A 26,116-nucleotide genomic window follows, 5' to 3' on the forward strand; every position below is an offset into this window, starting at 1 on the left:
GCTGAGTATTTCTAGCATTTTATGTTTTTAATATCACATTTACAGCGTGTGCATTATTTTGCTTTTATAACCTTTTCAGGGGTTTTTAACAGTGATATATATAGATTAAAAGGGAGAGTTTTCATCAGATCAGTGATTTCTAATTGCTTGTAGTCTGTGGGGACATCAGTGGCGTACCCTATGAATGAGAGTAGAATTGCTGATAATAACTTCTGTATTTCCATTGCGCATGTGTGGACTCGAAAAGTTGCTGTCAGTTTCAGAGGAGTAATGAAATTAATGCGACTATTTTGCCATTGTTATTACTGTAAAATATGGGCCCATGGGCTGAGTTTTTCCAGCAGCTAAGATGTCCCACCATTGGGACCAAAACCGTCCAATTGAAGAAGGGCAGCCTGCCTCCCAGAGCTGCCGCCCATTCAGAGGTTCGAAGTGGCTACTGCTGAGGCTGCAAGATGGAGAGGGTGCTTCCAGGGTGAGGTGCTGCCGAAGGCAGGGTATGTTTCTCTTAATGAGCCGGGGCCAGACAGGCAGGCTCCAGCAATTGGGGTGACGGGTGGTGGGGCACCTTCAAGTGGGGAGGCCATTGCCCTCCGCGAGCCTTGGAGCAGCCATAAAGGAGGCCTGCCAACCCCCCTCCTCCGGCGACCCCTGGCAGGCCATCCGGTTTACTGGCATTGGTGAAGGCCCTGCCTAATGCCAGTAAAATGCTGGTGGGGGCAAGAAGTTGCTCTTAATTGGGCATTCAATTGACCAGCGGGTGGCCGCACTGCTGAGATTCCTGCCACTGATAATATGCTGTGGTGCCAGGAAGAATGGGCATTCCTCCCAGCACCTTCAGCTGCCATTTTACCAGCCCTGCTGCCTCCCAGCCTGTCCCCATAGGGCTGGTAAAACCCAGGCCTATGTAAACCTGGATGTTGGCTAAGGAGTGTATCAGGCTTGGCTTTGATTTTCACAGTGATTGAATAGACTGCTGACTCTCACTGTCACCTATGCATCCGAATCCTATGATGAGTCAGACAGGGTGAAGTAAAACTGAGTGGTTCACTTTTTGCCCCATTGCCCAAGACCAATTTCATGCTTGGTACCTTTGGTAGAGGAGGTGAATAAAGAGTGGAAATATAAACCTTAGGAATTTTATGGCCCTATTGCATTAAAATGCGGCCAGCGTAAAATTCCATCCATGGTAACGAGGATGTGAAAATGTATTCTGTAGAAAGATTGGTTGGAACCAGGCAAGGAAAGTAACTCAGTAGATGTTACTAATTATAATAAAAACCAGAACCACTAGACTAGCTCACAGCCCCATCTCATTCCATCTACCGCTCCCTTTAATCTCTTCACTCACTTACTGTTACTTCTAAGCATCTCTTTGATCCATCTGTAATCTGATTGCTCTCCCCCAGCCCTTCACCTCTAATCACATGAATAAGAGTCAAAGAAAGTCAAAGACGGCTATAGGGCTGATAGAGGAAAATACCAATGTGATAACAGAAACCAGGCTGAGAGGTTCTTCGATAGCAGCTGGGCAAATTCAAAAGGAAAGAGAGTAATGTCAAACTGTGAGCAACATTGGATTAATTTTTTTTTTGTCAAAAGATGAACCTCTTCAGGGAGAATAAAGATCATCTTTGGTGAGATTTTCCCGCTTTGCTCAGCTGGTGACTTGCTTCTGGATTGAGCACAGGTGGCCCTCCATTCTAGCATTCAGGAAGTGTTTTACTGTCAGACTGACATCCTTCAGCGGAGATGTTAAACTGAGGTCCCTTCCGTCTGTCTGGGTCTAACACCCAGTGGCACTACTTGAAGAAGAGAAAGTAATTTGTTTAGTGTGCCTGACAACATTTTTCCCTGACATATTCAACAAAAGCATGCATTAACTGGCTGTTTTATTTTGCTGTTTGTGCCATACTCTCGGAAAAAGGTGGCTGCTTTGTTTGTCTACGTAATAAGAGTCAACGAGCTCCACAAGATAAAATGTGTGAAGCACTTTGAAACACTCCAAGAATGTGACACTTCCTTCCTTGGTTCTATCCCGTGCCTAGTGGCACATGAGGCAGAAGACGTGTGTCTGTTTCCATGGCTAGTTTTTCCTGGAACAGGTCACCAGCCTGTTGCCAGAGGCTATAGCTTGAAGGTCGCCACTCCACATCAATCATGGCTGACTAGGAGACTCTCCTATTCAGGATCTACAGGTTGATAATCAACCTGCTTGGCCATGTTATAAGCACACCTTCCGTGGCCATCAAACCCTGAAGTGGGTCTTAAACCTGGAGCTTCTAGCTCAGAAGCAGGGTTGCTACCACGAGACCACCCAAAGTACCTCACAGCCCCCCCCCAAAAAAAAGTGTAGTTATTGATATATAAGCAAATGTGGTAACCATGGTTTACAACAGGGCCCCAGAAACAGCACTGAGACAAATGAGCTGACGTTGGTGCTATTGCTTGAGGAGTGAATGGTGACAGGACTCCAGGCAAATTCCCTTGTTGTTCCTCGAGTAGCATCACGGTATCTTTTATGTCCGATTGTGAGGCCTCAGTTTAACATCTCTTCTGAAAGCCTCCAAAATTACCATTGTTCCCCAGGACTGCACTGAAGTCTTGTCGTAGAGGGTGGAGCTTGAACCCATAACCTTATAAGTGAGAGGTGAGCACTCTATGCGGCACCAAGCTATGTTTTTGGGTTAAGTTATGCGGAGTAGTAAATTGAGGCCCTGTCTCTTTAATAAATGTGGCAAAATATTTGTCTGTAAACATAATCCTACAGTAAATCAGAAATCATTGACTGGCTGATTTATTTTTCAGGCTACAGAACAGCTTCTGACCTTGTTGGATTTGGAGAAGCACAGTTTTACTATGGGGCAGAGTCGGGTATGTATAACACAGACAGACCTTCATCCGTACAGCTCCTCGGGAGTCACACTTAGGTTTCTAATGTAACATGGAAGCACACACTCTGTCTGGTTGAATTTTTAATTCACTGTAAGAACTCAGTTGGAAGTCTTACTAGAAAAAGCATGAGAAACTATCATTCTGTCTTCCGATGATTATATTGACCTGGATTTTTCACACAGTGGTGAAATGATGGTGCTCGCTGCTGACCTCAAAGAAAACTGGCCGTAAAAATCTGACAATCCACCTTGTTAACTTTGTGGCAGTGAGTTCACCTTCCCCAATGTTAATGTGAGTCTAGTTTCAACTCTAGGCGCACTTCGACATCCAGCAACAGATGTCAGGAAGCGGGGTATGCAGTCGGGCATATTGAAGAATTCTCACACAGCCAACCAGGAAGTAAAATGCATAAGTTAACCTTCAGTTTTTAATCATTTTACAGAGAGCAAAGTAAAGTTTAGGACATACACATGGGATTGAGAACATAAGATAAAGAAGCAGGAGTTGGCCATTCCATACAATCATGGCTGATCGTCTACCTTAACACCATCATCCTGCACTATCCTCATATCCCTTAGTTGCCTTAGTATCCAAATATCTATTGCTCTCAGTCTTGAATATACTCAATGACAGAGCATCCACAGCTTTCTTTCTTTTTAATTCTTTCATGGGATGTGGGCACTGGCAAGGTCAGCATTTGTTGCCCATCCCTAATTACCATTGAGAAGGTCGGGGTGAGCCGCCTCCTTGAATGGCTGCAGTCCATCTAGTGTATGTACACCCACATAGCTGTTCACAAGGCAGTTCCAGGATTTTGATCCAGTGACAGTGAAGCAACAGTGATATAGTTCCAAGTCAGGCTGGTGCGTAACTAGGAGGGGAACTTGGTGGTATTCCCAAGCATCTGCTGTCCTTGTCCAGCTAGGTGGAGTGATACAGGATTCCAAAGGTCCACAACCCATTGAGTGAAAAAAATTCCTCCTCATCTCAGCCCTAAACGGCCAACTCCTTAAGTTAGTAGTTAAAATATCATAAACAATCTTAAAACTATATATATTATGAAAAAGCTATTTTTTAAAATCATAATGGAAAAACGTTGACATTCCATAATTATAAAATTAGTTGTTCCGGACTAGAGAGGTTGTTCAGTTGTAGTTATGAACTTAGTATATCATTAAAAACCCAGTTACACCTCAATCAACAAAAAGTCACTTTTTCAGGGGTTTTTACAGTGAGTTAAATAGCGTAAAGTGAAAGTTCACACGTGATTTCAGATGAATTCCATCTGTGAGGATTTTTACAGTACACCCGGTAGAAGGGCATTAATCACTAGATTTCTGTGTTTAACTGTGCAACTGAGGACACCAGAGAATTTTACAGTTATAATGGCGTGAGGCTGAGAGTTTCACTGTTAGTACAGCTGCAAAATCTGGCCAATATAACAAAAGAAAAGGGAACCAAAAGTTGGGAATTATAGCTGGGAAACTGTTTAGAATCAGCACCCTCCAGTATTTAATTGTGCAGTCTGTGCACAGTCAACCATTATGATATTTCTAAGTCACTAGTCAATCCCCTGTGGCACTGCACAGGGGCAGTCCAGACCAGTTTTAATTTTTTTGGGTCATGCAGTGTTAGAGGGTCAATGTCACGAACAGAAGGTATTTGCTTGCTTACTGCCCTTAATCATGGGGCCATTCACTTCTCATCTGCCACCAGCTGAGTTTCAATTTTCCTTTTTGTTCAACATGAAACATGGAGACAGATGGTCTGGAAAACTCCATAGTCTTTTGTGCTGACCAGTCCTTATACAAAGACAGGTGTGAAGTACCCAGAGGGCTGTGAATGTCCATATTTAATTAGGTATTTGTTTGAGGCCTCGTAGTTTCTGTAGACCAAATGCCAAAGGTCACGTGAATTGCAGCAGCCATTTTAATAGCTTGTTTGTGTCCAGATTTCTTAAAAATATTGAATGAAAAGCTCATAGAATGACACCTCTGTACCTTGCATGACAGTAAGGAATAATGGAACTAATGTTTTGAGGAGGAGAAGGCAGGTGGAGAGCAGGAAGTGAGGAGGTGAGTAGACTGGAGGAGAAAGGAGATGAGGTTGGGAAAGGGAGGAAGAATGGGGAAATGGAGAAGGCTGGGGTGGGCATAGGGAAGACAGGAGAGGACTGGAAGAGGAGGAGAGAGGAAAATTAGAAGAGTGGAGCAAATGGGAAGGAGAGGGAGAGGAATACAGGAGGTAAGCAGTTCGCTGGACTGCATCTGTGCCTGGGAATCCTCTCAGTATATGAGGTGGATGGTGTTCATGATTGGTAAAATAGTCGAGCGAGGATGGGGAGTGCTGAAGTATGGGAATGAAATTTCGGAGATGTGTAAGATGTTGACCCATGTTACACAATCACCCAAAATCAAAATGACTCTCTTTGTGTTTAGGTTAAAGTTTATCTGCTCAACAGCCAACCATAACTTGTGAGACAATCAGCTCTAAACTGTGGTATTTTCAGGAGTGAAATTAGGAAACACTTCTACATGCAAAGGATGACAGAAGTTTGGAATTAATTTCCGCACACAACAATTGATGAAGGGTCAATTATTAATTGTAAAATTGAGATTGATTGATTTTTGTTAATCAAAGGTATAAAGGGAGTTATTGCTGGCAGTTTTTGATTCTGAGATACCAGGAGTTTTCAAGTGCAGACTTGTTGAATTTGGTTTGCTGGGGATTACTTCCCTGGTGTAGTCCAGGTACTGACAGGTGACACGGCAAGAATGCTGATCCTTTCCCTGCGCTAGACGACACACTAAATAATAATATTGCAGAGCTGGCTGACTACTGCATGACATGGCTCCAACAACCAAGCACCAGTAAAACAGTCTCTAGCACATTCCACCTTCACAATGCCAGCGCTAAGAGGGAACTAGGCATCACCCTGGGTGGCCAGAGACTGAAGCACAATCCCCACCATGTTTATCTGGGCATTACTATTGACAGAGTCCTCACGTACAGCCAGCACCTCATCGAAGCTGCAGAAAAAAATTAAACCCCACAATAACCTCCTGAGTGAACTGGCCGGTACCTCCTGGGGACCCTAAGGACCTTTGCTCTTGTACTCAACTGCAGAATACTGCACCCCAGTACGGTACCAATCTGCCCACACCAAACTTATCGATGTACAACTCAACTGAACAAGGCGCATCTTGACAGATACTCTTCAACCAACTCACCTCCCCTGGCTCCCACTCCTGAGCAACATTGCCCCATTCCCCCAGCCTCCCCATCAACCCCCAATATCAGGCAAGCTGCTGGAGATGTGTACCATCTACAAGATGCACTGCAGGAATTCACCAAGCCTCCATCAATTGCACCTTTCAAACCCATGACCACTACCATCTACAAGGACAGCAGATACATGGGAACACCACCACCTGGAAGTTCCCCCCCAAGCCACACACCATCCTGATTTGGAAATATATCATCGTTCCTTCACTGTCACTGAGTCAAAATCCTGGAACTCCTTTCCTAACAGCACTGTGGGTGTACCTGCACCACATGGACTGCAGCGGTTCAAGAAGGCAGCTCACCACCACCTTCTCAAGGGCAACTAGGGATGGACAATAAATGCTGGCCCAGCCAGCGAAGCCCACATCCCATGAATGAATTTTAAAATAAGGTCTACTCCAACCCAAACCTGCCAAGGATCTAAGGATCTCCTCAACCCACCAGCAGTACACCTTCCCTCACATCACCCCATATGGTTAAACCCACCATGCTCAGGAGGATTGGCAGGAGAAACTATCCACCAGAAATCAGTCTCTCTTTGTCGACCCTACTGTTCGTCCACCCATCTTTAAAACTGCTCCAGGACTTGTCACGGCCTCTGTGCAGTCACCCAACACAAAATGGAGTCACCAAGACCATCCAGGCTGCAGCTGTGGTGCAGTCCAAACAATGACTCACATTGTCGGGGAGTGTCCACTGACTAAACTTGAAGGTGGGCTTAAAGAAATCCATCTAGCCACTAACTAGGCTTTGCTTGGCACTGTGACTATGCACACACTAAATAAATAAATTAAGGGACAAGGGGAAAAGGCGAGTATAGGTTAGGTCGCAGATCAGTGATGACCTTATTGAATGTTGGAACAGGCATAAGGGATAAATGGCCTACTCCTGTTCCTATGTTCCTAGTAAGCGCAATTGGGTTAGATTTAATACAAACTAAGTTACATTATTCTTTATCAAACACAGAAGTTACAGCACAGAAACAGGCTATTCAGCCTGACTGGGTCCATGCTGGTATTGAAGCTTCACATGAGCCTCCTCCCACCCTCCTTCATCTGACTCCATCTGCATATTTTTCTGCCTCTCAGGCACACTGGGCACACCCAGAAGAATTGAGTTTGAGATAAGAAACAATTCCTTAAATGAAGCTTGGCTCTCTGAAACTCAATAAACGAAGGAAATTGAATGAAGCAATTGCCTAATACTTGAATGTGGATTGGTTTTCAGGTCTTCTTCAAAGCCGGGGTTGTTTCCCGGTTGGAGAAACAGCGCGAGAAGCTGATTTGCCGAAATCTGATTTTGCTGCAGGCTGTGTGCCAGGGATTCCTCGGGCGACAACGATTCAAGAAGATGAAGGTACCGTTCTCATGCCTCGTGCATCAGTGGTTGTAATGGCTGACAGCCCACATCTGCAATGCCTATTTAAAGGAGAGGAAATAAAATGTAAATCTTAGACACCCTATAAAGGCCTAGCTCCATGGCACTTGATGGCTTCCCTTTAAGAATGGCCTGTACTCTCCATGTTGAATGCGTTCACTATAGTGGCGTTTTCCTTTCTCCAGACCCAGCGGTTAGCTCTTTGCTGCATTCAGAAGAACATCAAGAAGTACTGGATGATCCGCCAGTGGCAGTGGTGGCAGCTGATGTCCAGTGTCCGTCCGATGCTTAACATTAACATGGTTGATGAAAACCTCCGAGCCAAAGAGGTATGTTTGTGCTCAGTGACGTTCCTGGGTGTTCAATCACCCCCCCCCCTCCAATCCCCCCTCCACCCCGGCTCAAGCCTAAATTTCTAGTTTGTCTTGAAAGAATGCACCTTAGGTCATTTAATAGATTACAGAAATATTAAATGTTCTTCTATAGCAAGTCAGTTGCACAATTCAGCCAGTATAAAGCTATTGGGGGTAGGGGCTTGTGTTTCTTTATGTCCACAGGGCCAATCCAGCAAAGTTATTGATAGACCAATAATACACACACAAGCTTTGCTTGGAATTTGTGCTTTAGGATGGCCAGAAAAGACCTGTACCCTGTCCATTTACTTTGTTAGAGTAATTGAACTATTTATTTTCTAGCCAGCCCTGGGAACTAAAAGAATTGTGTTGCTGGTGATTTAAGGAGAGAGCAATCCAATAGAAAGAAATGATTTCATTGTTCTGCCAATTTCTGGGAGTATAGCACTTTGTTTTGCCTCATTCAGGTGTTGGAGGTTGAATATATATATATATCGCTCAGTCTCCTGAACTGTCCCAATCTCTGAAAACCATGGTACTGAAACTCTCACATGGCAAAATCCAGGTCATTCAGCCCAACAGGTCTCTGCTGGTATATATGCTCCAGTCAAGTTTCCCCCACCTGTTTTCATCTCACCCCTTTAACATATCCTTCTATTCTTCCCTCCCTCACGGCCTGAATTTTACCCTTGGCGGGCGGGCGGGATTGGTGGGCCCACAACCGGCCGGGAAATGGGGCCACCACCCACGATCGGCCCCTGACCGCGATTTCATGCTGGCTGGTCAATTAAGGCCTGCTTGGCGTGAAACACGTCCTCCCATTGGTCGGGAAGGGGCAGGAGGGGACGGGGGCCTGTTGGCCACCGGATCGAATGGCGACCTGGCAGCCGGTTTAAAAACGCCACGGGCAGCTCCTTGAGGGCTGCCAGGGAAGAACATATCTCCTGCGTTGTGAACACTGAAGTTATGGTATCAAGGGCAGCTGGAGATGCCAGGTGGGAGGGCATGTCCGGTGGGCACTGGGTCCCCCTGGTTTTCGGATGAGTGCCTCGCGGCCCTTCTGGAAGAGGTGGCTGCCAGGAGGGACACCCCCGTCTCCAGAGATGGAAGGAGGAGTCCACCGCACCTGACAAAAAGAGCTTGGGAGGAGGTGACAGCTGAGGTCAGCAGCCGCGATGTTGTGGGGCGCACATGGGTGCGGTGCCGAGAAAGGTTTAACGACCTGCTGCGCTCGGGAAAGGTAAGTACCGTGTTGGCATGGATCAGTGTGTTGAAGTGGCAAGGTCTGGCCGACCCCATGGAGCTCAGGGGTGTTAGAGTCTGAGTGCCAACTGTCAATGATGCTGGAGCAGGCCAAGGGGGTGAGCCCTTGCTGCTGGGACTGAGGGTGCCTTGCAGCTCGAGGGCCACGACTTGGGTGTGCCCTGCCGGGTGTTCCTCAGGTGGGGTTGGCCAGGCTGCAATGGCACTGCAGGTATAGAGTGGACTAATCCATGCTCCCCTGTCCTTTCAGGAGAAGACGAACCATAACAGTGTTGAAAGGTCACGGACAGGCGGAGGCCCCCAAAACACAAAACTGGATTCCTCATTAATCATTGAAAGGCGAGGGCACCATGATGCAGATCTCAATTGTCTCACCAGAGTGCCTGGCATAGACAGTGACAGTGTGAAGTCTTGAACTAATGACATGTTGTTGTTCTCTCTTAGATTCACCAGCAGGCACACAATCGCAAGGCCCCGAAGAGCCACCCCTGACGCCGGAGGACTGCCAGGCTTCACACGCAAACCTGCGTCACGCCCACTCTCTGAACCAGGCACCAGCGCAGATACCAGCACCTTGGTGGGCGCTAGATCCTTGGCTAGAATGTCAGAGCGCTGTGGTGAGGGCACTTCACACTCACTTGAGGTGCAGGCGGAGGCAGAGAGTGCCCAGGACGCCGGCAGTCGGTGGACTGCTGGAGACCAGGATGGTGTTCAGTCGAAGGCTGATGATGAGCCTCTGGAGTTGTCCATTGGGCGGCAGATGCCGGATGCCCAGCGGGATGTGCGGGATGATCTGACGGAGATTCATGAGGGTATGTGTGCCATAGTCTCCGTCATGGAGGAGTCCGTGCGGAGCATGACCATTGCACTGACCCTCATGGCCGAGCGCACTGCTTCCTCCATCGAGAGAGTGGTGATTCTCATGGAGAGGCAGCTCCAGGAACAGAATCAGGGGTTCCTGGGGTTGCGCTCAGACCTGCAGCCCTCACACAGGCACTGACCTCAGGTGGTCAGTGCCAGTGTGGAAGATGGATGAGGCACCCAGTATCCCAGCCAGGTGCCCGTCCATCAATGGCAAGCAGAGAGGTGCAGAGCGACCTCACGTTGGTGCATGAGCTGCCTGTTGTCTCTGGCTTCTCTCAGGGTGCTCTGGGTGACGGCAGCAGCTCCTCCGCCCCTCTGCTAGTGACCGTGACATCCAATGAGGCTGCGATGACTGGGGAGATGCCAGCCGTGGCACTGGCCTCTCCCTCCCAGGTGGGGCCAGCACAGGATCCATTGGCCAGAGGTTGATTGCCGACGTAATCAAGGCCAACAAAGACAGCAGAGTCAGCCGGCTGTTACCAATGCCGGTGCCAGTGAGGGGGAGCACCTAGACGTAGCACCTGTGAATGTAAATTTAAGGCATCAAGAGCACAAGAGGGACTGGCCACAGGTGATCTTCTGTTGTGTAATGTTTCGTTTATGTTTTCTGGTCTGTGAATTAAGACCAGAGAAGGTGATGTTATTTTTTTTGGATTGTCAAAATGAGATAAATTTTGTTTTTGTCCTAATGGCCTGAGTATGCCTCACCTTTGTATTTCTTTGGTGCAGGATAAGCCAGTAAGTTTTATTGCACAGGCACTGAGTGGACTTTGGCTTCAAATGAAAGGGTCATTTCAGACATTCGGGATGGAGGCAGCAGCCCTGGCATGAGGAGGAAGCAGATCTTTGGCAGTCTAGCTGAAGGAGCGTTGGATCAAGGCATCCCTGGTGTCCCTGCCTCGCTGAAGGATACAGAGGTCTGCCTGCACGCCCTCAGTGTTCTCCTCACCGTGCTCCTCTTCTGACTGGATTCATCCTCTGTGGCCTGTGGTGCTGCGTCAAGATCCACTTCTTCCAGTGGGTCCTCCCTTGCCAGTGCCAGATTGTGGAGAGAGCAGCATGCAACCACTATCAGTGACACCCACTCTGGGGGGTATTGTAGTGCTCCCCCTGAATGGTCCAGGCATTGGAACCACATCTTCAGAAGACCTATGGTCCTCTCTATCACCATCCTTGTGGAGGTATGACTCCTACTATAATGCTGTCCTGCCTCTGTTCTTGGGTGGCAGAGAGGTGTCATAAGCCACCTTTTCAACCGATAGCCCTTGTCACCCAGCAGCCATCCATCCAGTCGGGCTGGAGCATTGAAGAGCCTTGGCACCTGGGAGTGTCTCAGGATGTCATCGTCATGGGAGCTTCCAGGGTACTTTGCACAGATTTGCAGAATCTGCATCCTGTGGTCGCACACTATCTGCACATTCATGGAGTGGAATCCCTCCCTGTTGATAAAGGCACCCAACTGACCCTCCCTATCATCTGACAACTGGAGGTCACGGACTCCCCGGAGAGGTGGAGCCTGCTTTGGCATTGCACCTCAGACATATTGAGGTAGCTGCATCGCCGCCTGTAAACTCTGGCAGCAGGATAGTGGCATCTTCTGCAGCCGCTTCCACCCTGGATTACCTGCCTGGGGCTCTCCTCCCACAGGTCCCTCCCCTGGAAGCTGCACAGGGACACCTGGCCTCCTCTCCCTTCTGCCCCTTTCTTCCTCCTCAGAGGAGGTGCCTCCAGCAGAGACCACAATCCCCATTCCCAGGGTAAGGGAAGGCTGTCTGATACCTGGAAGAGTCCACACAGTCAAAATCCTCCAGGGACCTTGGAGACACCAATGAGTGCTGAAATGAAGCCTAGAAATGCCAAGAATGAAGTTCAGGACAGAGATGAAGCTGCCAAGTACCAATAAGCAGCCAGCAGCAAACTATCTCCTAAACTCTTCACTACTCACACTGACAATGCTGCTGAATCTTTTTATCCTGCCCTTGGATGAGGTTGTGCAATATGTGAGCTGCCCGCCTACCCATTTTGCCTGTGCAATGAGCGCAAAATTGCACAGCCAATGTAAAATTGGCTTCATTTGGGTTTTTAATGGCCTTAAGTGGCCTCTTAATTGACGGCTGGCGTGGATCCAACTTTCGTGCGGTCCTTCCGACCTGAAGATTGTGCGCATGCGGGATGATGTCGAGATGCTTGCCCGACGTCTTCTCGCGCTACTTTACACCCGATGGGGTCGGACGTGTGCCAGCCTGCAAGGCATAAAATTCTGGCCCATGTGTTTATCTAGCTTTTCCTTAAAGGCATCCGTGCTATTTACCTCAACTACTCCTTGGGCAGGATTTTATAGTCCTCTTGCTGGCGGGTTTGTAGGTAAGGGGTGCCCTTAAAATTCCCCAGACGGCCTTCCCACTGCCTTCCCGCTCGCCCCTGGCCTGTCCGCAATTGTTGGCCACTTGAGGGTTGCTTCCCTTTCGGCTTCAATTTTGAGGCAAGTGGGAGGAGTTCAGGGGTGGTGGGGAAGCTTGGTGAGTCACCCTGCTCAGGCCTCGGGCAGGATGGGGAAGGGGCCTCCCTTAAGGCCCCCCTTTCCACATCCGGCGCCTGCCTCCAAGGTCTGCCTACCCCCGTGGGTTCCACCCGCCCCACCTGCCCTCAGCCTCTCCACCAAGATCCCTAGCTCCGCTCCTGGGCCTCAACTCCACTCCCTGCCTCGAGACCCCCACATTTACCTGGTCCTGGGCTCCAGGGCTTGAATTTTTCAGTTGGTGGGCGGGCGGGAGCACGGAGCTGCCCCAGGGAGGTTGAGGCGCTTTTGAAATAAATAAATGGATCGAAAATGTAATGAAACACTGTTAGACTGTGTCACATGAGATGGGACATGTTTTTATATTTCAGAAATTTTAAAAATTTAATTCATAAAAGCTTTAGGAAACCTCGCCCCGCTCGTGAATGAGGTTTCCTAAAAGACGTGAAGGCCCCTTGGCCCTTTTGCCTGCCCAAACAGCGCAAACAATGTCCTTAATTACTTCTTTAATGGCCTTAATAGGCCGTTTAAATATCGGTGGGCGCGCAGCCAACTCCCGTGCACACCTGCCAAATGAAACATCGAGAGAAAGCGCGATGATGTCAGGACCCACGCCAGGACGTCACCGCACGTCATTTTACGTGCTGGTGTGTCGGGCCCGACCCCGCACACCAACCGAAAAATTCAGGCCCAGGACTTAGAATCCAAACTACTTCTTGTAGTCCCAGTCCTGGCCTCTGCTGCCACTGGCGCTGCTGAGACTACAGAGCGGCAGAGCTCTGAGGGAGGACTTACACCCAAGTGAGGGGTGGAAGCCCCATCTCCAGCCAATTAACGCTCCTTGGAGCATTAAATGACTCTGTGGCTGCTGTACATATCCCCGCTGACTCTCCAGGTGGTGGGGTGGGAAAGTCCGCATCTAAAATATCCTGCCCCTTGTGTAAGCAAGTTCCGCATTCTAACCACCCTCTGAGTATTTCCCATTGATCACAAAGTCTGCTGCAAAGGGTTGACTATTTGTTCCAGTTTGCCATCACCAGGTCTATCACCTCGGAGTCAACTAAAAGAGATTTAATTTACCTGGCTCTTCCCTCAAAAAAGGATTTCCTGTGTTTGTCCTAACATGATGTTTTTACTTTACTAGGAGGAGGTTGGCACATTGCGCAAGAAGCTGGAGAAATTCCACCGGGAATGTAATGATATTCGAGGAAACGCTGACCTACTCGAGGGCAAGGCAAGTTTGCTTTTTTATTAACACTATGAATGTTTCCATACTTTTGTGAGTTCTTTTTGGCTGTGAGTCTAATGGGCAGTGACCTTTCCTCACTCCAGACTATATGTTCTGATCTTTCTTCATTCACTCCTTATTTCCATAATGAATCACCAGTTACAAGGGTTAGCAGAACAAGCCAGGAATGGATGCTAACTTCACCATCCACATTGCAGTGTTGGGTCTGGAGTTGTGAGAAGTCCCAATCCTTTCTGGCTTATAAAACACTGAGGAGAGCACAGGTAGTCAACCGGGTTTGTAAATAGATGAGAGAACTTTAGCCAAATGTAAAAGATTTGAAATATGCTGGAGAACATTTAAAAGCCATCTTGATTAAATCAAATGGATGAGCACTGGTGTGATGGATTATTTCGTTTAGATTTTCATGCAGATTGATTATACTGATTTGAATTAAGTAAATATAAGTGTAACTGCAGATTCTGGACTGTGAAATAAAACTGTTTATCAGTTCATACCTGGCCTTGCCCTGACACAATGTTGGCTCAGTCCTCCTTTGGGGAGAAGCACAAGACACACACGTCTGGTACAGGCCAGAAGGGAAGCAGATTCCACCTTCAGGTGACACCAGCAGGCCAGTGTGAGTCAACTCCTGTAAAATTAAGATGCTCAAGCCACTTATGAGGGCAACTGGCACCACTGAACCTAAGATGGTATCTGCAGCAGGCCTTAAGCTTAGAACAGGTGTTCTATTGAAGAAAGTAGAAATTTTGTCTATAGGCCACATGGGAAATTGTCCATATTCAACAATGGAGATAGACCTTGAGTTAACTTCATTAGTGGGGAGATGGTGGCATAGTGGTGTTGTCATTGAGCTACAAATACAGAGGCCCAGGCTAATGCTCTGGATTCACCCCACCACAGTAGCTTGAATTAAACCTGGAATTGAAAGCCACTCCATAGTCAGTAATGGTGACTGTGAAACTATCATTGATTGTCATAAAAAACCCATCTGGTTCACTAATGTCCTTCAGGGAAGTAAATCTGCCATCCTTATCTAGTCATGTGAACCCAGATCCACAGCCATGTGGTTGACTCTTAATTGCCCTCTAAAATGGTCTAGCAAACCACTCAGTTCAAGGGCAATTAGGGATGGGCAACAAATGCTGGCCTTGTCGGTGATGCCCACATCCCATGAAAGAATAAAAATGAAAGGAGCTGAGTTTAAAATTCTTCCTTTATTTGTCACAAGAAAGCAAAGTTTTAACAGAACAAATGTAATCGCCTGTGTTTCTTACCGTGTCACACCTCCCCCCACCTCCCTGGGAGAATGCACCGTTCACTGTATTGTCTCTTTGTCTTGGTTTGTTTTCACTCCTTTCTCTGTGGTGACCCCCATGAATCCTCCCACATGGAAGAATCTGTGCCCTCGTCTGGTTGCCCTGGTAGGTTTTGACTGTCGGGCAGAAGGGGATTTGAAGCCCACTCGCACGGAGTTTTTCAGACGCTTTTATACTTAATGAGGCTTTTGTTCCTGTTTGGCGGTGGGGGTGGTGGTGATGGGGAGGGCAAAGCAGGTTGAGGGGTGACCTGATGGACATCTGTAAGACTTGGTAGTTCCTGAGAAATCCACATAAATAATGTTCTGTTGTCTGAGTTGGAGGATAACTGTCTTCCTGTAGATAACGCGAACCAAGTCGGCAACACAATGGCAATCCCCAAGGTTAGGGATCTGTTGAATGAAGGGGTACCAAAGGAGTTTAACCATCTATAACTGTGCAGATAATCATAACAAAGCTATCAGTTAGGGTGCGGTTAGCAGGGTTATTTATAAGAATCCGAGCTCTCAGTGATAGGTGAACCCTTCGGGTGCCAGTGATGACCCCAGCTGTTTGGTTAATTATCAGCTCTTTACATTTCTGTTGGACACTGGTCTCAATTGGTATTTTGGCTTCTGCTGCAAAATATAGAGACCCAAACTTCAGACATGCAAACTGCAGGATCAGATTCTCCTACTGAACTTGGTGCTGTAATTCAAGCAGAGTCCTTGAATATTTTTAAGGCAGAGGTGGATAGACCCTTGATTAGCAAGGAGGTGAAAGGTTATCAGGCGGAAATGTGGAGTTGAGAGGTTACGATCAGAACAGCTATGATCTTATTGAATGGCCCGAAACGCCGACTGGCCTACTCCTTCTCCTAATTCATTTGTCCGTAAGCGCAGATTTGTAGACCAATGTTTTCTCGGATCTGCAGTCTGCTGTACTAAAACATCTGAAATGAATGCTTGCTCAGTGGGCTTGTATGAATTCAACAGTAATGAGAAATGGTAGGGAGAAGGGGGAATGAATTAATAAGATGTCTGATTCACATCAAAATTTCTAGTTCCAGCTCTTTGCAGAGCAAATTTAAACCATTGCACGCCAGATGCATTTTGTATTAAGTTGCTTCTGTTCGTGTTCGTAGAAGCTCGGTGCCTCATTCCTAGCAACAAACTTTTAAATTGTCTCCTTGAGCAGCGCCGGTCATTGGACCATGGTCTAGATACAAAAAATAATCATCACTTCATTTAAAAATATGAATTATTGAACAGGGCTTGCTCCCAGTAGCATCAAAGAGGTGTCTATATTGATTAGAAATATGAACCTACCCTTCCTGATCTATCCTCTAGTCGTGCTTTATCTTCTGCAGCTCAATGTGATATTTGATTCTGGAAGCTATGAGGAACCTGTGTGGAATTTGCAAATAAATAGGGGGAATATTATTACAGCAGGACGACAAGGTTTCACTTGATTCACTCAAGTTGCTAAAATCAAAATAAAACAATTTTACTACCAACTCTTGAGGGCAGAAATACCAAAATAATGAGGTGACAAATCCCAGCAATTGAAACACTTTACTTCCAGCCAGTAGGCTATATGTTTGACCTTTGCTGTGCTGTTCTGTGCTTATTGATTATGAGTGTTGTGTACGTTTTTGGCTAAGACATTGGCTTGGATTAAGAAAAAGAAATGAGATATTTCAAATTAGGAGATGGGGAGAAGGAAAGACAAATGGACATTACTGGACCCTACAGAAATGACAACTTTTTCTGAACACACACCCCTATTTCCACAGAATTGGGCTCTAATAGATTCTCTCTTGCATTCATGCTGCTGCTGCTGGTCCACAGTTGCTACCTGCCAACTACTGATGAATCATTGACTGTAGGGCATGTTTCATCAAGCTGGGAACATTAAAAACAAGTACTGACAAGAAAAGGCTCTCCATCCAGCTGGCCAGTTCTTGTGTAACTGCTTGTTGACACAATTAACAAGACTGATCAGGACTGCTCGCCTGTTAGAGACCAAGTGGCTAGTTAAAATGGCCCATGGGTCTAACCTGGACCGATCCAGTCAACCTTCCCTACGGTTTGTGATCTTAGTCAAAAGCCAGAAGGGGCCTTCTTTAAATGCGCACTTTGGGTTCAGATGGTGTCCTCATGGCCTGACTGCCATTTTAACTAGAACCCGGCACAGAGAAGTCATTGTGACTTTCCCCCTTCCCTCACCACCAGGTCAACCTGGCAGGAAGAGTTTCTCTGTTGGCCAGGATAATGAGTATTGCTCCTCCGGGTTCTGCAAGCAGATCTTCGGCTCCTCCACTCTGGGTTTTCCACCCCGCCACCCCACCATCCCCCCACTCCTGACTGCATGGCCCATCCAGCCCCTTTCTAACCACCTACCTGATTATTGCAGTGATTCTTTTTGTTTCATGGGGGAGACTGACTGGCCATATTAAAACCTCTCAGGCCTATCGCTCTGGTGGTTTGCTGTCTACCTCTCCCCTGCACCTCAGCCATCCCCCTGCCCCCACTCCACCCCCACCCTCTACCCACACCAACCAGCCTCCAGTTAGCTCTATGGTGTCAGAAGGACAGGAGAACCTTGGGAAGTAAGTTTGGCTGTGCCAAGAGCAAACACTGAGAGTTAACCTATTCTAACTCATTTTTTTCCCAGGGTTTCAGAACTGTAGCTATCCTCCATCTTCCCTGCCATCTGCAATCTGCCACTTTGCAAAACCTATGCTTGATGCCTGTTTGCTAATTAATGATTCACTTAATTTTTTTTCTAATCATTTCCTGCTTTAATAATGCACTGAAAACCTTTGTCAGTAATCCAATTTTTTTCTCTCACTAAAATGTAACAAAATTGAGCCTTGTGGCATCTTAGGGAGCAGTGTGATGTGTATTTTGTAGCGCTTGATGTATTCGCCTCCAGGGAGAATGCCTGCGTTGCTCAATGTGATAGATAGTGCCTGTCGATCATCTTTAGTTTGTGCATCAACTCCACCATAATCCCACAGGATAATCACCCATGAGGGAGGACATTCCGACCATCTTAGTTCAGCCATCCACAGTGACCTTATTGCAGCATTTAACTGGTTCTTAATGATTGCAGGTGAAGCTCTTGGGATGACAACAGTTATATTCAGCCAGAGACATTGAGAATTAGAACTCCATAGGCTGTTAAACATGGATCCTTTATTATTTACTATTTTCTTCCTAGCAAACTCCCTCTGGCAGTACCTATTTGTATGGTAGCCTCAAGTGGACAAAATGTGCAGTACAATTTTCAAGACACTACAGCAGGGTTTTCACCTTCACTATTGTACCTGCAAGTTCTTTCTGTGTACTGGTAACTGTGAGTGAGAAAGGGACTCTTGATATTAGCTCCAAATCTGTTATTTGCTGGACATGTGTCCTCTTCACTTTAAATTAAAGCTCTCTTTTTTTTATATACTGTACACTATCCTATGTAAGATCACCTTGAATACACCCTCATTCAAGGATGAAAAGCAGTATTAACTTCAATCTTTCCTCATAATGCACACCTCTGAATGCTAAGGATGAAGATAGAAGAATAATGTGGAAAGCGTCTGCCATCTTTGGGGCAGGATTTTACAGTCACGCCAAAGTCAATGGACTTTTGAATGGCGCGATGGTGCCTTAAAATTCTGGCCTTGGAGTTTCCCAAAATAACACCTATGATCGTTATGTTAGGGGCTGCGATGTTTAAACATTGGAAGCTTGGTTACACTGAGTCCTTTAAATACAAACACCAGTACTCTTGAGAGCTGCTTGAATCATTCACCAATTTCTCTCCATCTCCTAATGTATTAAATAAAATTGAGTCAACTTATTAAATACCTAAGTGCCCACCCTTGGCTCAGTGAATAACAGTATAGTGTGGGAGGCTAGTATTTATTCCCTGGTTTGAATTGAGTTGGACCACCTCTGTGGTAAGGGGGGTTACAATTGGCCTCGGTTGTGACTGCACTATGGAAAGTTATAAACCGGCTTAGATCCCCACTCCAGGATGCTATGCAAAGGCCGGCTCCTCACCCTCCAGTGTGGACTGCAGTTGCGGATGTGATTGGGTTTAGTTGTGATGAATCCAAGTTCGTTAGCGTGTGTAACCTCACCATATAGACAGGTGAGGTAGTGAGCATTTGTAGAACTGCACTCTAACATGAGCCAGTATCTTCAGGAAAGAATGGAATGGGTTGAGGGAAAGCGCACAAATCCTTGTTGATGTGTTGAAATGCAGTAAAGGCAGGGACGATATGCAATGTGTTGGAATTAGGAATTCTTATTAGAAGGACTACTTGGTGAGAACTGTTGCAGCTTTGTTAAGATGTACAGGCAAGCGATCAATAAAGGCTACATTAGCATAAGATTTCCATGCATGTCGAAATTTGGTATTAATTCAGCAGACAGTCTGGCATTTAGGAATTAAAGAAGTTCTTGGCTTAAATGCTGTGAATTTCAAAACACTGGAGAAATCGAGTCTGTGGCGAGCTTATGTTGTCAAAATATTGTAACACAAATCTTGAACTTGATTCTCTTGTCTTTAGTTGACGTTTTGATTATGTAATGCTTACTGAGTGAATTGATCGTACGCTCTTGCTGGCAAATGCTGATAGTCTAAAACTAAATAAAACTTATTTAACCTCACTCGCTGCCTGTTGGATTTAATTACAGCTCCTATGATTGCAGATTTTGTCTGTGATTTCAGATTGAAATGTTCCCTCTTAAAAGCGTGAACAATTTTTCCTTCTTAGTTTTAAAAAAAAAATAATTGAGGCCTAAATACAGCTGTTCTGAATTATATTCCATCTTAGATGATTCCAAGGCAAGGGGCCTCTCTCTGTGCTCAACTATCCAGTGTGGCTTCTCCTGCTATTGTTTTGCCTCACCCCACATCTCAGGTGAATCATGCCCCCCTCCTTCATAAAGCCTCCCCATCATTGAGGGAGAGGGGTGCAATGGCGGAGAAACCTGTTAGACCTGTAATCATTCATGAGGCACTCCCCATCCCCGCTGGTTGTAACTCAGCATTGTCCAGAGATTGGACCTCGGACCTTTACGAACTTAAATATCTCAGTTCCAAATATGGGCAATGCACCTAATCAACTGAGCTGCCTGCAAAATTTTCACCAACTCTCATCTGTCACCTAAATGGGCATGCTGACAAACTAAAGGAAGCATAGTACCTATTTTAGATCAATTTGAACAGCTTCAATCAGCCAACTGATGAAGACTGCATACTGAAGCTTATTTGGAGATAAATAGATTGGTCATAAAATAGTAATAGAAAAAATGATTTGGTGGAATGGTGAGATTGAAACAGGGGACAACAGACGTTTTATGAATCCCAAAGCAGCAATAAAGAACACTGCAGGGCGTTTTATGCTGTAGGTTCTCAGAGGCCTGATTAAATTAGTTGGCCCACAGTTCCTCCTATTTCAGTATAAAACCTGTCAAAACACCCATTATTACCATCAGTAGATAGCACACACATGGCAGGGGAAAGAATTACTATTATATTTTCTTCAAACATTTTTATCTGTTGCAGTCAGCCTGGCTCTTAATGGAATGTTGGCATGAATAACTGGCATGGGTTTATTCTATTCCTACCAGAATAACAAGCACTGTGGAGATTAATACCATTGCACAGAGGCCGCAGATCGATTTCACTTTTTCAGAATCATGTGTAAGAGGATGTTCAAAGGGATGTACAGTGAGATCTCCATGCTGTCAGGTTGCACTAATGATTAATATTGGCTGTCGGTTCACATTTCTCTTTACTTCATTCGCATCCTTTCTCCTTCAATTTTAGCAAAGCTGCTAAAGGCTAATGCACCTCTAAACCTTCCTCCCTTGTTCAGTCTGAGTGCCAAATATTCCAGTCTATGCTCCTTTCTGCCTCCCTATGTCCTCACTCTGCTGAAATCAATTTTTGTTGCTCCCTTGCTCTAACCTGCTTCTCTCTGTTCTCCAGACTCCGAGAGTCCTTGGGCTGGATTTTACCAGCACACTAAGAAGGGGCAGGAAGGTAGGAAGGCTGGCAAAATGGCATGGGAATGCGTAGGGTGGTGTGCCCGTCGTTTTTCCACCGCCATGCCATTTTAACCGCAGCGGGAAAGGTAGCAGACAGACGACCTGTTTGGAACCCAGTTGAGCCGCTTACGTGGCCAAATAAGGGCCCCTTCCCACCTCTGCTAGAATTCTACCCTCAGCAGACTCAGTGGGTGCCATCCTTCTTGGGCAGCCTTTGCCCACAGAGAGACTTCCTGGTGACAATGACCGCACTCATGACAACCGGCGCCACCTGCTCTCAGCAAACTCCTCGCCGGGGCCTGCCTGACTGTCCCCAGATCCCACTCAGCAGGTTGTGAGAGGCACGGGTGTCAATGAGCCCTCATTGACTAGTGAAGGCCCTCCTAACAGTGGCTGCTACCATGGCATGGCACTGCTGAGCTGCTGGCCCTCTGATTGGATTTGCCCCCTCTTGGGGGTGGTTTGCCATCCTTTTGCCAGTCCCGGCAGCAGCCACGTAATTGGCTGTTGTTGGCAAAATGAGGCCCTGAGTCCCTCTGCCTTCTTAAGTGGAGTGACCTCCTGTTTCAGTCCTGGTGGTGGGACTCCTGCCTCCTATGTAAAATCCATCGCCTTGTGTCTTTCCCCCTATAATCTATAGCATAAGCTTCTTGTCATCTGATCATTATATCTGGGTTGTCTTCACTCCTAGTCTTTTTGATGTCAACCTTGTCCTATGTGCCTTGGTTGTTCAACTAGGTTTAAAGGCCTGAAAAATAGTAGAAAGACGTGTCATGAGTAGCCATTAAATCCATTTTTACAGAATATATGGTTTTCTACCTGTTCATGCTTATTGACCATTAAGTCTCATTCTTGAAACACAATGGGCTGAATCGTCTGGACTCTGAAATTTTTAGGCGGCTGGACTGTTTTCAGCTCCCAAACCTGTTCACTGCAGCAGCGGGAGTTCAGGTGCAATCTAATGGGAGGTGGCCATTGAAGAGCCCGCCTCTGAGTTTGCCGCCTGATTTGGAACGGTGGGTGGGCTGAGGAGCTGGGAGGAACAATCAGGGACCAAGGTTGAGGGAAGTCAATAGGCTTTGTGTGGCTGCAGTGAGAGTGCAGCTACGGTGGCTGTTACAAGAGAGGGGGCAACGCAAGGAAAGGGAGATGAAAGGGAGGTGTGGTTGGAGGCACTGCAAGGCTCTTCTTTGACTCAATCCCTCTTTGTGGCATCAGTTTCCATGAGAGATTGCTGTAAGGGCCTGTGTCTTGGGATGATTGCTGTCTTTTGGTTTTTGGCAAGTAAAGGTCAGGTTGAACGTAAATGTCAGGTGGCTGGGACCTCTCACCGTACACTCAGCTCCTGTGAGCTTCTGAATTCAGCTCACCTTGGGACTCTGAGTCACCTATGGGAAAATTGTAAAGTCCAGTGAAACTATCTATCGATTACCTCCTCAACTACTTTAACTGGTGCCCTGTCACTTTTGAGTATGTTACTGTCACTGCTCTGAAGTCACCTCCTGTAAAAGTGTGATGAGATGTATATGTTGGCAAGCCAGCGCAACCCCTTTTTTTGCCATTTTTTCGAGGTTCCCCATCTCCAAATCCACCTTGAAGGTGGAAAATTCCTGCCCAGTGAATACATTTAATGGGTGATTTATATCCAATTAAGGGCAATTAGGGATGGGCAACAAATACTGGCCTAGCCAGTGATGCTCACATCCCATTAAATTGGATTATAACTGTGGCCCCTTCTGGGACTATTCTGGAGCAGGTATACACCTGGGATGATCGCTGTCACTTAAAATTGGGAAAGACAGGCCTCACAGACACTTAAATGGGTCTGACGAACTAACCCAACTCTTCCTGAAGGAAAGAAACCACCAGAGAATATTACCATTCTCCAGATGACCTTTTTTTTTCAGAAGTTTTAGCTGGATTATAATAACGTTGATATTATAAGGGTCCAGGCATCTCTCCTCATAATGTACCTCTCCACTGAGGAATGTACAGAGTTGGGTTCCCGAGTTTGGATACAGAAGACTATATGAGACAATATATTTTCTAAATTATATAGAAGTTTATGAAAGAACTGAACATGTAATTCACATTTGATAATAAATCAATTGCAACATTGATAGTTCTAGGAAACGAAAGCATAATCTTGTTTCTCTTAGAGAATCCAAGTTTTGAATAATGTTACAGAGTGATATTTAAGATATTCATCAATGTTTAAAGTGGTATTTACCTTAAATCCCCGAGTAGAAAGCTACGGAGTCCAGTGAGATACACCTATCCCAATTAATGGGAGAGCCATCATCACTATACTTTTACCTTGAGAGAGGCTGGAGTGAACCCAACAAATCTAAAAATCCTACTGTGAGGTTCCCATACTTATATCATAAAAAAGCGGAATCAGCAGGAAGTATGTTCAGCACATGTGCTGGGCAATATCCTTCAAGCAAACAGGATACCGAGAGATGCAGATGTCAGTAACTTCCTTGCTACCCAACTGTCTTTTAAGATTATAACTCATTTTCCCAGATTTAGTTGGCAGTGGATTTAGGGACATCCTTAAAATTTAAAGTTGTCCATTGTTAGATTGTGGTAATTTACAATTTATCAATACCTTACTGAAGTAATGTATCCATGATTTGCAAAGGCCAGTTCCTATTTGTCAGGAACTGCCTTGTGTTAGAGGATATACCATATGTTATACCACAGGATGCTGGTGTCTTTGATTATGTCCAGGCATGTTTATGAACTTTTAAACACTTGTCTAGCAGATGAACTCTGCTTTTAATTTTTACTCCCTACTTCATGTAATCACTCTTTTTAATCTTATAGCTCCTTATTACAGCTAGATTCCTTCACACCATGAACGAATGATATAAAAAAAATCACTAAGGTCTGGTGCATAGGAACAGTTGTTAGCCATTTAGCCCCTTGAGCCTATTCCACTCCATTCAATGAGATCACGGGTGCTCTGTGACCCAACTATATATTCACCTTTGGCCCATATCTCTTAATACCTATGTAAGGAACAAATCTTCTTATTTCTGTTGGACTGTTGTAAAAAAACATATATTTTTATTTTCTGTTGGACTGTGGATTAAAATTACAATGGCTGCAGTTTGAAAGATGTCCACTGGAACAGGATATATTCAATGTTGCAGTCCTGGAACAGAGCGTGCCATGAAAGACAGGATGGTGCCAGAAAGGAGTCCTGGACCAAGGGAGCTGCTTGGCAACAACATTTTAATTGGCTCCTGATCAGGTATTTGTGTGAGGGCAGTGCAGCAGAATAGCTCTTAGCCTGAAAGGAACAATACCTAAAACCTCTTTCTCCTGTTTGTGTAAGATTCCAGTAATTCCACAATAATAGCTGGTTGGCTTTTTCTCTTCATATCTCTATAACCTGCTCTCATTCTCTGAAAACCCCTGTCAAGAGAAAAAGGGGAAAATCACTGTTAGAGACATTGAAAAGCAAATGCTCAACTAGTGAAAGTGCTGGAAGACCACTTTGTGTCATTAACAAAGAACTGAAAGGAATTTGAAAGACATCGATCAAAATCAATCCATCGAATCTTGTACTCTGGAATTGATGCTATTGAACTGTTTTATCCCACCCTTAAAATCCATGTTTTGTGTGTCTTATGTGGTGTTTATGTGTATGTGTGTCTGCGTCTGTGGATTTATGAAGTGGGTAGAGTTTAGGTTATACAGTTAGAAATTAGCAGTTTATATTTCTTTCCTTTGCCCCTGGTTAAAGACAATTTGTTCAATAAACAGTTATTTACTTATTAAGTTTACAAACCTGATGCTTGTTTGTATTCTGTTAACCTAAATTAAACAATGAGGTGGGTTGATCAAACTTTTCATATTTGTCGTGGCTCGGAGAGCAGTGAGGCTTGATTTTGCAGCGCACTATTCCCCAGTGAATCGTGACAGCTCTGGCTAAATAAAATCTATCAATATTAGATTTAAAACGAACAATTGGCCTGGCATCAACTGCCGTTTGTGAAAGAGAGTTCCAAATGTCTGCATCATGGTGGAGCTGAGAGCTTGATAAACACGTTGACGCTTCACATAATTGGTTATTTGTACTGTGTGTCTGAATGGACTCTTTCAAAGAGCCATGAAGATAGCAGGGGTAGGAAATGGTAACCTCTGATTGCGGGAGACTGGAGCCTTCTTCCTACCTCAGCACCAAGACAAGACTTCAGGTCTAGCGATGGTGATGCTGCAATGCCCAACAGCTTGTGAAAGAATAGTCTGCGCTGATGAAGACCCATTGCAGCTTTCCATGTTCCCAAGGCACGGGACAATATCGTGAGTCAAAATAATTTAATGTTTATTGGTGTTACTGGAATTCAAAAAAGCACACAGCATCTGTTAGGCTAAGCAAAAAGCTGGAGCAAACTATTCCTGATTAGACCAGGACAGATGGAGCTGCTCTGTGGTAAATACTAAAACATGGCCATGTTGTTAATGTTGTGATGCTTTAAGTCCCTAAAATATTATAAGCATAAAACCATATGAGCAAACTGCACTAATGAAATCTATTTATTTATGAGTTTATGCATATCTAAATTAACAATAGTGGTGCTGGGGGATACAATATCTTCAAAGCTAATTTAGTGCTGAGTTGTTGCCAAACTAAGGGAGAGTAAGAACGGGGTTGAAAGAAATGTGTAGCCCCTTCATCCTGCCACCAAATTCTCTTAAAGCTCTTCATACAATCAGTTGTTTTCTTGTAGTGCAACTGTGGCAGCCATTTTACACCATGAATCACGAGCAGATGAATACTCAGTTAATCAAGTTTAGTTGTATTAGTTAAAGGAGGCATATTGGACAGGATCCCATGCTCTTCACAGAGTCACAGAATTGTTACAGCACAGAAAGAGGCCATTCGGCCCATCATGTCTGCACCGGTCTCCGACTGAGCATTTCTCCTAGTACCATTCTCCCGC

The 26,116-nt window shown here is 45.6% G+C and overlaps 1 protein-coding gene and 1 long non-coding RNA gene across 2 annotated transcripts in view; one reads left to right on the forward strand and one right to left on the reverse strand.

Annotated features, from left to right (window-relative positions):
• Positions 1 to 26,116, forward strand: part of LOC144687882 (unconventional myosin-XVIIIb-like) — a 284,738-nt gene that overhangs the window by 120,406 nt on the left and 138,216 nt on the right. Inside the window, exons 20-23 of the mRNA XM_078554448.1 lie at positions 2,809 to 2,874; positions 7,408 to 7,536; positions 7,743 to 7,886; positions 13,700 to 13,789. Of these exons, the coding sequence (XP_078410574.1) occupies positions 2,809 to 2,874; positions 7,408 to 7,536; positions 7,743 to 7,886; positions 13,700 to 13,789 (429 nt within the window). The remainder of the gene's footprint in view (positions 1 to 2,808; positions 2,875 to 7,407; positions 7,537 to 7,742; positions 7,887 to 13,699; positions 13,790 to 26,116) is intronic.
• Positions 23,208 to 26,116, reverse strand: part of LOC144687885 (uncharacterized) — a 45,630-nt gene continuing 42,721 nt past the window's right edge. The window contains exon 3 of the long non-coding RNA XR_013578238.1: positions 23,208 to 24,584. This is a non-coding gene — a long non-coding RNA (uncharacterized LOC144687885). The remainder of the gene's footprint in view (positions 24,585 to 26,116) is intronic.

Source organism: Cetorhinus maximus, chromosome 12 (assembly GCF_964194155.1).
Source record: "Cetorhinus maximus chromosome 12, sCetMax3.hap1.1, whole genome shotgun sequence".
Classification (NCBI taxonomy): Eukaryota; Metazoa; Chordata; class Chondrichthyes; order Lamniformes; family Cetorhinidae; genus Cetorhinus; species Cetorhinus maximus.